A 12500-nucleotide genomic window follows, 5' to 3' on the forward strand; every position below is an offset into this window, starting at 1 on the left:
CATTGGTTGATTGATTGAAACTTGTATTAGTAGATTGCACAGTACAGTACATATTCTGTACGATTGATCACTAAATGGTAACACCCAAATAAGTTTTTCAACGTTAATCAATTACTTAATAAATGACCAAGTCGAGGTGATCTACCTCATATATACATACACACACATATCATATATATATATATGTATATATATATATATATACACAGTATATAATTTATATTTATTTATTTTGCCGTGTTTGTTGACATGTTAAAGGTGTTTTAATGAATATACATGCATGTTTAACATATAGATTCCAATCTTTCATGAAGACAAGAATATAAGTTGGTGTATTACCTGATTCTGATGACTTGCATTGATTGCAATCAGACAGTATAGTGCTGATAATGTCCACATTTTCAAATGGAGGTGAAAAAAAGTTCCTCTTTTCTGTCGAAAACCACATGAAACTCGTTGGTTTTTGGCATCTTATTTGTCCAGCTTCTATATTGGTTTTTATACACTTTACAAGAAATACATTGGCGGCAAACTCCGTAGCTTGCTCGCTTGTTTGCGCTGGCTTTCGGAGACTCTTATTTTGTTAGCGCAGGCATGATGGAGCGGCGCTTTTATTGTGAAGACAGGAACTGTGCGATCAGTCTTTAGGCTTTTGACGGGAAGTACGGTTGAAATAAAATGTGTCTTTTTTCCTTTACACTTTTGATCGATTGATTGAAATTTGTATTAGTAGATTGCACAGTACAGTACATATTCTGTACAATTGACCACTAAATGGTAACACCCCAATAAGTTTTTCAACCTTTTTTAGGTCGGATTCGACGTGAGACGGTCACGTGACCGCCTGGTTTTGTTTGATTGGTCCAACGTCACCAGTGACTGCATGTGATTGGTGAAAGTCAGGCAAGCGTAGTTCCTACTTTGAATGCGTGTCTGACAAAATCAAAACAAACAAAGCGTGCATTAACAGATCGATTAAAAAAAAGTAGCGAGTAACGAGCTGATTGTAGATAAATGGAGCGGAGTAAAAGTAGCCTTTCTTTTCTATAAATATACTCAAGTAAAAGTATGTTGCATAAAAACTACTCTTAAAAGTACAATTTATCCCAAAAGTTACTCAAGTAGATGTAACGGAGTAAATCTAGCGTGTTACTACCCACCTCTGATCTACAGTATGTATTTCTCTCTGTGACGTCCTGCACCCTCACCTGCCAACAATCATGAGCTCCATCTCGGAGGCGGTGGTCCGGACTTTGTGGTACAGGTCCAGGGTGAAGACGGTGGAGCTGCTGTTGAAGATGGAGGACAGAGAAGACAGAAGACCGGCGAACATCACAGCCAGCATCAGTCCACGGAGACCTGCACGCACACGCGCACACACACACACACATTCCTGACAGTGTTTGTGTGTGTGTTTACGTGTAAGTGACCTACACACCGAGAGGCATGAGCTCCACCACCAGTCTCGGGTAGGCGATGTTGGAGCATCCAACTGAAGCTCCGCACACTCTCTGACACACTGCTGGATCCACGCAGGCCACCTCATCTACACACAGAACACTCAATCTTTAACAAACTCTGCATAAACATGTAAATATCTAGGAAGTAACACACACACACACGCACACGAGCACGCACACACACACACACACACACACACACACTTCTTGAGGCCTGAGAATAATGCCTCCCTCTTTAGGACCACCTTTCTAGATACATGCAGAAGTGTATTTACAACATGAATAATATAGACATACTATGCACGTATAAAAACGCTTGCTGTGACAAATGAGTTGGAATTTCACAAGAAAAAAGGTCCCAGTTTCACAATAAAAACTTCGAATTTTGGCAGTATTATAATAAAAGTCATTATTTTACTCAACGCAAGTCAAAATTTGACAAAAAAAACGGATCATTTGTGCAACATTATGATGCAATTTGGAATTTTACTCAGCAACAGTCGCAATTTTACAAGAAAAGCTTAAAATTTTGGCAATGTTATGAAAAGAGTCGTCATTCTACTCAACAAATGTCACAATTTTGTTAAGACAATTTTACAATTTTGGCAATATTAAAACAATATTTTAGATTTTTACCCATTTCAAATATTTCACTATTTTACAACAACAACAAAATTGGCAATATTGTATAAAAGTCGGAATTTTATATGACAAATGTCACAATTTTGAAATAGAAGTTAATGATTTTTACATAAAAAAGTGACAATTGTACGAGAAAATATTGCACTATGACCGAAACAGAAAAATATGAGAAATTGTTCCCAATTTTATAAGAAAAAAGTCGACACATTGTGAGAAAAAGACTGCATTTAGTTCATTTTTGGGGGAAATAATTTTTTGTTGGTAATTGTTTTTTAATTGATTATTTATTTCAAGTTATTACAGTATGTCTCTATCAACTTTATATATATATATATATATATATATATACATGATTTTGGCCAAAGAGGGCACATTTCAATTGTTTACACACACTTGTTATTTCACATGTTGGCCAGAGGGGAGCACTTTTAAGTTTTACACACACTTGTTATTTCATATGTTGGCCAGAGGGGGAGCACTTTTAAAAGCGACACACAGTCAACGTGAACAATCCCTCCTTTTTGGGAGCAGCCTCATGTTGATGATGTCACCACAAATGAGACATTGTCTATTAGATGCAATGTTATTACTGGGACCATCAGCACTTCTTCACACCTCCTCATGTGGAAGATACTTTTCCTTCATCATGTCTGAAGACGGGTAGCAATACAAGAACACACACACACACACACTCACACACACACACAGAGACACAAACACATGCTGACCTGGAAACAGTGCTCGGCTGATCATGCCTGGTATGATGATGAAAAATATTGGTAAGATTTTGAGGTAACCTGCCAACACGCTGGCTCCTTTGGCGTGTGACAACGACTTTGCTGCCAGCGACCTCTGAACTATTACCTATGCACGCACACGCACACGCACACGCACACGCACACGCACACGCACACACACACACACACACACACACACACACACACACACACACACACACACACACAGAGATTACAGAATACCCTGTGAGAGGGGACTTGACTATAGAGTAAGTAAAATCAAGTCAATATGGTAGAGTAGACCTAGGTACAGTTGTGGATATGCTTTTCATTTCTTTCAAACATCAATCAATCAAAGTTGAATTTTTAGCCCTTAGTCACAAGTATCTGAAAGGGCTTCACAAACCCCTGACAAGGTCCCCTGATCTAAGCCCGCAGGTCACAATGTAGTACATCACATATTTACTATTTCATATCCCAGCATGTACCAAAAAGAGTAGAAAGAAGCAGAGCTTATCTAAATTATATTCCTTTCACCAGCTACTTTGTAATACATTTGTTCACTTCTTATTTCTAATACATTTGTTCACTTCCTGTACGCAATCTGTAACGCAAACAACCAAATAGGTAAGCAAATAAATCAATAGTTAAGTACTTCAACGTAACATCATTAGCTGATTAAGTGACATATGTTTGATTGTCTCATTTAACAATAGAGTTCATGTTTATCAGAATTCTTCTTTGTACAAACCACAAAAGCAGTGAAGTTGTCAGCTTGTGGTAAATGTTAAATAAAAAGAGAATACAACAAATCCTTTTCAACTTATATTCAATTGAATAGACTGCAAAGACAAGATATTTCATATTCACACTGGAAAACTTTGTTATTTTTTGCAAATATTAGCTCATTTGGAATTTGATGCCTGCAATATGTTTCAAAAAGCTGGCACAGGTGGCAAAAAAGAGTGAGAAAGTTGAGGAATGCTCATCAGAGACTTATTTGGAACATGCCTGTCAGAGTTATTTGTTGACGAACCCCAAGATGCAGAGATGGAGGCAGGGATGGAGTGAGCAAACATGATTTTAATATAAAATACAACAACTAGAACAAACAAAGGGTACAAACAAAAAACACGCACATGGGCGGATATAACAAACTAAGGGCTATGAACAAACTAATCGGAAGCAGGGAACAAAAAACAGTAAGCTACAGAACAACTACCAAATATAGCTTACGGCTACGCTGCATTCACACGACCAGTAGGAATGACAAGTAGAAAATGACATCGACACGACAATAATCCAACCCTGACTGGAGGAGAAAACAGGTCTTAAATAGTGGCTGGCTGATTGATCCCAGGTGTGGCCAGGTGCCAATCAGCCACAGCTGAGGGTTACACAGCACTCAGAGAGACAAACAGGAAACAGAACCAAAATAAGAGTGCTAACAGGAACTAAAAACAAACGCAGAGGAAAAACTAAGACATAGACCAAAATTGTCAGGGACAAGCCTGACAATGCCACAGGTGAACAGGCTCATTAGGACCAGGTGGGTTCCAGGATTGGCTATAAAAGCAGCTTCCATGAAATGCTCACTCGTTCACAAACAAAGACGGGGGAAGGGTCACCACTTTGTCAACAAATGCCTGAGCAAATTGTGTAAGAACAGCATTTCTCAACAAGGAATTTAGGGATTTCAGCATCTACGCTCTGTAATATCATCAAAGGGTTCAGAGAATCTGGAGAAATCACTACACGTAAGCGGCGAGGCTGAAAACCAACAATGAATAACCATGACCTTCAATCCCTCAAGCGTATTGCATCTAAAGTGGAAACGTGTTCTGTGGTCTGACGAGTCCACATTTCAAATTGTTTTCGGAAACTGTGGACGTGGTGTCCTCTGGACCAAAGAGGAAAAGAACCATCCGGACTGTTCAAGGGTGAAAGTGTTCTAGGCAGCATGTGTGATGGTATGGGGGTGTATTAGTGATTGTTGTAGGGTGAAAGTGTTCTAGGCAGCATGTGTGATGGTATGGGGGTGTATTAGTGATTGTTGTAGGGTGAAAGTGTGGTAGTCAGCATGTGTGATGGTATGGGGGTGTATTAGTGATTGTTGTAGGGTGAAAGTGTTCTAGGCAGCATGTGTGATGGTATGGGGGTGTATTAGTGATTGTTGTAGGGTGAAAGTGTTCTAGGCAGCATGTGTGATGGTATGGGGGTGTATTAGTGATTGTTGTAGGGTGAAAGTGTTCTAGGCAGCATGTGTGATGGTATGGGGGTGTATTAGTGATTGTTGTAGGGTGAAAGTGTTCTAGGCAGCATGTGTGATGGTATGGGGGTGTATTAGTGATTGTTGTAGGGTGAAAGTGTTCTAGGCAGCATGTGTGATGGTATGGGGGTGTATTAGTGATTGTTGTAGGGTGAAAGTGTTCTAGGCAGCATGTGTGATGGTATGGGGGTGTATTAGTGATTGTTGTAGGGTGAAAGTGTTCTAGGCAGCATGTGTGATGGTATGGGGGTGTATTAGTGGCCAAGGCATGGCTAACTTACACATCTGTGAAGGCACCATTAATGCTGAAAGGTACATACAGCGTTTGGAGCAACAAATGTTGTTATCATGGACGCCCCTGCTTATTTCAGTAACACAATGCCAAGCTACCTGTTACAACAGCGTGGCTTCATAGTAAAAGAGTGCGGGTACTAGACTGGCCTGCCTGTAGTCCAGACATTGAAAATGTGTGAAGGTTAAAATATGAGGCAGGAGACTGTTGAACAACTTAAGCTGTACATCAAGCAAGAATGGGAAAGAATTCCACTTCAAAAATGTGTCTCCTCAGTTCCCAAACCTGCACTGAGTGTTGTTCAAATGAAAGGCCATGTAACACACTGGTAAAAAGGCCTTTTGTTGCCATGTGTTGCTGCCATTACATTTTAAGTTCATGATTATTTGCAAAAAACAACAACAAAGTTTCTCAGTGTGAAAATGAAATATCTTGTCTTTGCAGTCTATTCAATTGAATATAAGTTGAAAAGGATTTGTTGTATTCTCTTTTTATTTAGCATTTACACAACATGACAACTTCACTGCGTTTGTACTTTATAAACAGTTTTAACTGGATAACATTAGTAATTTTATGTTTAATCCATTCCATCATGTAATTCCACATACAGTAAGGGTGTACTGGACTAAAGAGTTAGGTGGAGTACAGGTTAGAGTAGAGGAAATGATAGTAGCGAGTGTAAGTAAGATAGACTCGGGTAGGGTGGAGGAAAGTTACCTGGTCAGTGCACCAATACCAGATGCCAATAATACCGAGGCCAAAGATGAGCCCAGGCCACGGCATGTCACCTGACAGCGGATCTCGAAATATGTGGAAGGCGTCAGCGCGAGGGAGGTGACACGTGGTGTTGGCCACTGTTGCCATGGGAACGGCAGCCATGTACCGCTCCATCAGACCCGAGTACCATCCTACCTTGGAGAAGGCTGGAAACAGGACATCAATTTATGAACACACACATTTGACCAAGCATTTGTGTATGTGTGTGTATGTGTATGTGTGTGTGTGTGTGTGTGTGTGTGTGTGTGTGTGTGTGTCGGACCAATGAACGTCAGCGCGAAGGCTCCTCCCACCATGATCAGCGTCTGGATTGCATCAGTGTAGATAACTGCTGACAAACCTCCTACAAAAAGTTAGACATGAAGTGTAAAAGTTAACTAAAAACTGTGCAAGTGAAAAATAAGTTTCCCTAATGACCAAATGCGACCTAGAAAGACACTTATTTTGAAAGTGCAGGAGGGTGGTGTGGGTGTGTGCAATGGATCAAGGAAGACGCAGGTGAGGAACATTGAACAAAGGCTTTCTTTATTGACAAGCCAGCGTTTGGACAGGTGCTGCAGTCTACCTGGCCAAATGATATCTATCTATCGACTATTTTTCTATCCCACCCCACCTTCCTCTCCACCCGTTTACGGTGCATCGCACGGAGGAGAATTACCGTATTTCCTTGAATTGCCGCCAGGGAGATAATTAATTTAAAACCTCTTCTCACTCCGCCGTTTACCAAAGCCATGCGGTAAATTTAGGCCTGCGCTTATGAATTTGAGTGTGATGTAAAGATAACATCATGAAAAGCACATTTAATTAAAAAAAATGTTATTATGGTCTTACCTTTACTTATAAATGAAGTCCATGCGCAGCTCCTTCTGATCAAAAGCATTGATAACTTGTTTATAGAAGTCTTCCTTATCTTTCTTCAGTTTTAAAAGTCTCTCTGTCTCGATGGAGGTCTTCCTTTATTACCTCCTGCTTCGATTGAAAGTCCAGTTTAGAAAACTGTTTTATTTTAGATATGTTATCATCCATGTTAAAAGTGCAAGAGAGAGGAAAAAATAAAGAATCGCTGCTCACTCTTGCTGCTTGTTGTCACTTCTTCTGCAGCCGAGTAGTCGCAAGAAGGATCACTAGCGCCCTCTACCACCAGGAGGCGTGTGTCATTTAATAACTTATATTTGACACACGCAGCTACGGTATATTAATAAAACATAGCTGCTTACTGTTCTTTTTAGCCTATTCAATAGCTTGGACCTTAAATCCTACTGAATAGCTCTTAATCTGCTTCCCTTTATGCGATTTCAAATTATTGAAATCACCCGGCTCCATTTCGACAATGATGACAGGTGAAGTGTCACTCATGACGTGACGAGTTTGACCCAGCGGAAATTCTAGGCATATGCTAATTATTTTGCAAAACGAGTTTGACCCGGCGGAAATTCTAGACATGCGCTAATAAAAATAATATTGTGTTTGACCCGGCGTTAATCCTGAGCCGGCGGTAATACTAAGCATGCGCTAATTATTTTGCGAAATTAGTTTGACCCGGCAGTAATTCTAGGCAGGCGCATACTATATACCCGGCAGCAGTTCAAGGAAATACGGTACCTAAACAAAACCGCCCACCAGAGGAAATAGGTCTAACCTGAAAAGCTACTTGATTAATCATCAATCCATCCATCCATTTTCTACCGCTTGACTCTCTGGATGTCGGCGGGACACATATACCATAATGATATCATACTGTGGCCTTAACGGCATATCGTACTGTGAGATTTGAATTCATTGCATTCATAGTTCTGGCACATGTGCATGTCACACTTGTAATACCTGCCCACCACGATGCACCACCGTTTACAAAACTGGCTGTCTGCTTGCTCCAAAGGAATGTCGTCTACCATCGTATGAAAACATGTTATTGTGTAGTCTAGTAGACACTACAAAAGCAATTTTTTTTGAAGGGTACGCGCAGGAAACATGCAGCAGTGTTTTACCAACAAGTTAGTGCTGATAATAAAGTGCCATTAAAGAGGAAAAACAAGTTGACTTTAAATGCTTATTTGTGTTTGACTGTATCCATTAAACCAGGGGTCCCAAACCTTTTTTCCACCGGGGGCCCGTTTAATGTATGCATAAGTATCATGTGCCGGCTAAAAAGAGCAAAAAAATTAGCATGAAAAATCAACTCACTATAAGGCTGAACTAATGGGAGCCCTGGGTGTGTTTCTTTGCAAAAAGATGGTCGCCGGCACCTTGATGGCACTTACTATATACCAGTGGTTCTTAACCATAGGGCCGGGGCCTTGTGTTGGGCCGCGAGCGCCCCCTAGAATGTAATATGTGTGTTTTTTTAGCTGTGGTCCGCATAGGCCACAGCGGTACTAGTTGTAATACACTTTTCTACCACTTGTGGCAGTAAAAACATTATAAAACAGGTGTCGGGAACCTTTTTGGCTGAGAGAGCCAAAAAAGCCAAATATTTTCAAATGTATTTCCGTGAGAGTTATATCATATTTTTTAACACCGAATACAACCAAATGCGTGCATTTTTAAGTAAGACCAACATTTTTAGAGTACAATAAGTCTCTTATTCTTTTTAATAACATTGTTATTCTGAAGCTAAACATCCATCCATCCATTTTCTACCGCTTATTCCCTTTGGGGTCGCTGGTGCCTATCTCAGCTACAATCGCAGGGCCTGAAGCTAATCAATAATAAAAAAAATACTTTTTTACCATTAATGCGACTTCTTGAACAGGTGCGGTAGAAAACGAATGGCTGGTTTAAAATGCATGGGAATGTTTTATATTTTGAACATTATTTTCAACACTGTGATTACCAGTGAAACTATTTGTTACTTATTATGTTAAGCAATGTCAGCTAAGACTTATCTGAGAGCCAGATGCAGTAAACAAAAGAGCCACATCTGGCTCGAGAGCCATAGGTTCCCTACCCCTGATACAAAACAACCAGAGTGAAATTCATAGAGAACTTTCTTAAGCGCAAAAATTATGACTAAAGTGGTATTTTCCTTTGCACTCTATTTTGATGGACAGTTTAGTTTATCAACAAATTTTTTATTAATTTAGTTTATTTATTTTAGCAGAACATAATGTATATTGTATGTAAATGTATGTTGTCTAATCAGTCTGTCCTAAGCCTAGGGTTTATTTGTTAAATTCATAATCAAACCTTTGTGATTAACACATGCTTTTATATAATTTTACAAGGTAGGGAACTGTAAGTAGGTCAGATATTTTATTTTATTTAATATGATCGAAATCAAGGGTAAAATTAGTAATTCAGTGTTATTATTGTTGTCCCTCTGTAGTGTAGGTCCTGAGGTCAAACAGGTGAAGAACCCCTGCTATATACAAGGACCCTGCAGATGAAAATGAGCCTTTGAAACATGGAAATTGTATATGTTCATTAATGTGCATTAATGTACTGTAACAAATAGCGACTTCCTGTCAGGAGTTGTAATATACATCTAATAACAAGCTTATTGGTGAGTTTGGCGGGACAGACAAAAGTTAAGTTGGAGAAAATGTGTTAGTTTATAAATCAATTAAAGTTTCTTTGCGGCCCGGCAGCAAATGCGTCACGGACTGCTGGTTGGGGACCACTGCATTAAACCATATCCAATTGTATTTACAATCTCCAAAGAATGTGAAAACACCCTCCAAACATCACAAAACGCCACAAATTCAGTCAGCCATTTTGGATATTCCCCTCCGAATACTTTGGGGAATTTCCAGAGAATGACATCCCAATGGGAATGCTTCTGCACTCTGACCATATATTATCACACCAAAATCGGGAAGAGCTGTTTATTATTCACAATCCTTATGTAAGACAAGACACATATGCTTGGCTTATTTTATGCATTCCAAATCATAACTAAATAGCTAACAATTGATTCGACTGATCTATCACGCTCATTATACTCTCTAAAAACATCCAGAAAGCACCAACAATACTCTGTGTACATGTCGGGACCTGAAAATAAACCAAATATGAGTGATATTGTTATTAGAAGCCCTAATGCAGACAGACTATTTTAACTGCGCATTGATAGCAGTGAGCTAATGCTAGCTTTCGCTGCGATGGTTGACACATTAAGACAACGGCATTAAGAGACTGGTCAAATTTGTCATCACCAAGATGGAAAAAAAGACGCTTGTTGCAGCCCTTTTTTTTTTTAACCCTTTGTGAGGATTACAATTGAATCTTTATCCAAACGGAACTTTGTGAGCGTCCAGCAAGAGTAGAAAATATCACTGTAAGTGTTTGTTTTATGATGGTTTATTATTGTATGTTTAGTTGCTATTGCTATAGTGTTACAATCAAGCTCCATCTAAAACTTACTGCTCATCCTCTTTGTGTTCGGGCTCAAAAACATAACATTTTGCTTCATAACTTTTCCCAAAGTTACTGTTGTTGTCTGGTTAGCTCATTATCTCTCAAAATGGTGTGGGAATCTCTGTGAGATGGATGCTATTTTTGATCATATCTATTTGTTGGCATACTTTGTAAGATTTTTGGTGTCAAACATCAGATATGTCTGATCAGAACTTTAATCGAGAGGCAACTCGTTTTTCCACTCTACTGGTACTTTTACAGGCGAGACGGTTAAGTGTAAATATGATGAATGTACTATTTTTTTGGTGTATATTTTAGAACAGGTTTTTTTTATTTGTAAATATCACATCATTTTATGGCCCGCTATGAAATGTCTTGTTCTGTACCTCTGTTTATTTACAGCAAGACGTTACAATGAATATGTAATTAGTAACTTTAATGACATGCACCTGGGGGTGGCGACTTGGGCTCCAGCCCACCCGTGACTCTGAGAGGGACGAGCGGTAGAAAATGGATGAATGAATGGCCATTTATTCCGTCTAGTGTGTGTGTGTGTTCTTGTATTTCCGCCCTTCATGAGACACCAACAAGGAAAAGTTCCTTCCATACGAGGACCGGTGAAAATGTGATGACATAAATCGTGGTCCCAATACAGAAAACCTTTGCATCTAATAGAGAATTTCTCATTTGGTAAAATCTATCAAAATGAGGGTGGTCCCAAAAAGGAGGGATTTTTCACACTGACTGTGTTTGTGTTTTAAATGTGCTCCCCCTTTGGTCAACATATGAAATAACAAGTGTGTGTAAAAGTTTAAAGTGCTCTCCCTCTGGCCAACATATGAAATAAGTGTGTGTAAGAAATTGAAAGGCACCCCCTTTGGCCAAAATTGATAAAACAAATAAAATGAATATGTATATAGAGACATACTGTAACTAATAATAAAGATTAAAAAAACAATTACAAACAAAAAAATAAAAATTAATTAAAATCAGTCTTTTTCTCACAATGTGGCACTTTTTTCTTATAAAATTGGGAACAATTTCTGTTTCTCTAATATTGCAAAATTTGTCATATGAAATTCAGCATTTTATCACAATATTGCCAATTTTTGTTGTTGTCCTTGCATAATAGTGACATTTTTGGAGTAAAACGATGACTTTTGTCATAATTTTACCAAGTAAAATTCAGATTAATACTATAATATAGCCAAAATGTTAAACTTTTCTTACAAAAATTAACACTTTTGTCGAGTAAAATTATGACTCTTTTCATAAATTGCCAAAACTTTAAGCTTTTTCTTGTAAAATTGCGACTGTTATTGAGAAAAATTCCAACTGGTGTCATAATATTGCACAAATGTTCCATTTTTCTTCTAAAACTTTGACTTGCATTGCGTAAAAGTACGACTTTTATTATAATACTGCCAACATTTTACTTGTGAAATTCCAACTCACGATTATTTTAATATTTCCATAGTATGTATATATTATTAATGTTGTAAATACACATTTTTATACATCTAGAAAGGCTGGTCCTAAAGAGGTAGGCATTTTTTGGAGGTTTCAAAAAGGGAAGGATTACAAGAATGTGTGTGCGTGTGTGTGTGTGTGTACCTGCCACGGTGTACACGGCAGTGATCAACAACAAGACTCCTGTGGACAAGTAGAGATCCCAACCGAGGGAAACTTTGATGAACAACGCTCCTGAGAAGAGCTCAGTCTGGGAGACACACAAACACACATCATTTGTAACATGTTAACACAGTCTCTCAGAGTGTGTGCATGTGTGTGTGTGTGTGTGTGTGTGTGTGTGTCCTACAGATATTTTGGTGAAGATGTAAAGGAACAGGGAGAGGACAGACATGTAGATCTGTATCCGGCGTCCTCCAAAGCGCCTGGCCAGGTATTCCGGCATGGTCACCACCCCGGCTGAAATGTAGACCGGGAAGAAGATCCATCCCAGAGCC

General features: G+C 39.0%; 1 protein-coding gene across 1 annotated transcript in view; it reads right to left on the bottom strand.

Annotated features, from left to right (window-relative positions):
- The window catches only part of slc5a9 (solute carrier family 5 member 9), a 30782-nt gene that overhangs the window by 11449 nt on the left and 6833 nt on the right, over positions 1-12500 (bottom strand). The window contains exons 6-12 of the mRNA XM_061888369.1: positions 12353-12500; positions 12148-12253; positions 6440-6520; positions 6118-6323; positions 2831-2966; positions 1439-1546; positions 1209-1359 (exon numbers count right to left, since the gene is read on the bottom strand). The exon at positions 12353-12500 is cut by the window's right edge and continues 17 nt beyond it. Coding sequence (XP_061744353.1) covers positions 1209-1359; positions 1439-1546; positions 2831-2966; positions 6118-6323; positions 6440-6520; positions 12148-12253; positions 12353-12500 — 936 coding nt within the window. The remainder of the gene's footprint in view (positions 1-1208; positions 1360-1438; positions 1547-2830; positions 2967-6117; positions 6324-6439; positions 6521-12147; positions 12254-12352) is intronic.

The sequence above is a fragment of the Nerophis ophidion genome, linkage group LG26 (assembly GCF_033978795.1).
Source record: "Nerophis ophidion isolate RoL-2023_Sa linkage group LG26, RoL_Noph_v1.0, whole genome shotgun sequence".
Taxonomy (NCBI): domain Eukaryota; kingdom Metazoa; phylum Chordata; class Actinopteri; order Syngnathiformes; family Syngnathidae; genus Nerophis; species Nerophis ophidion.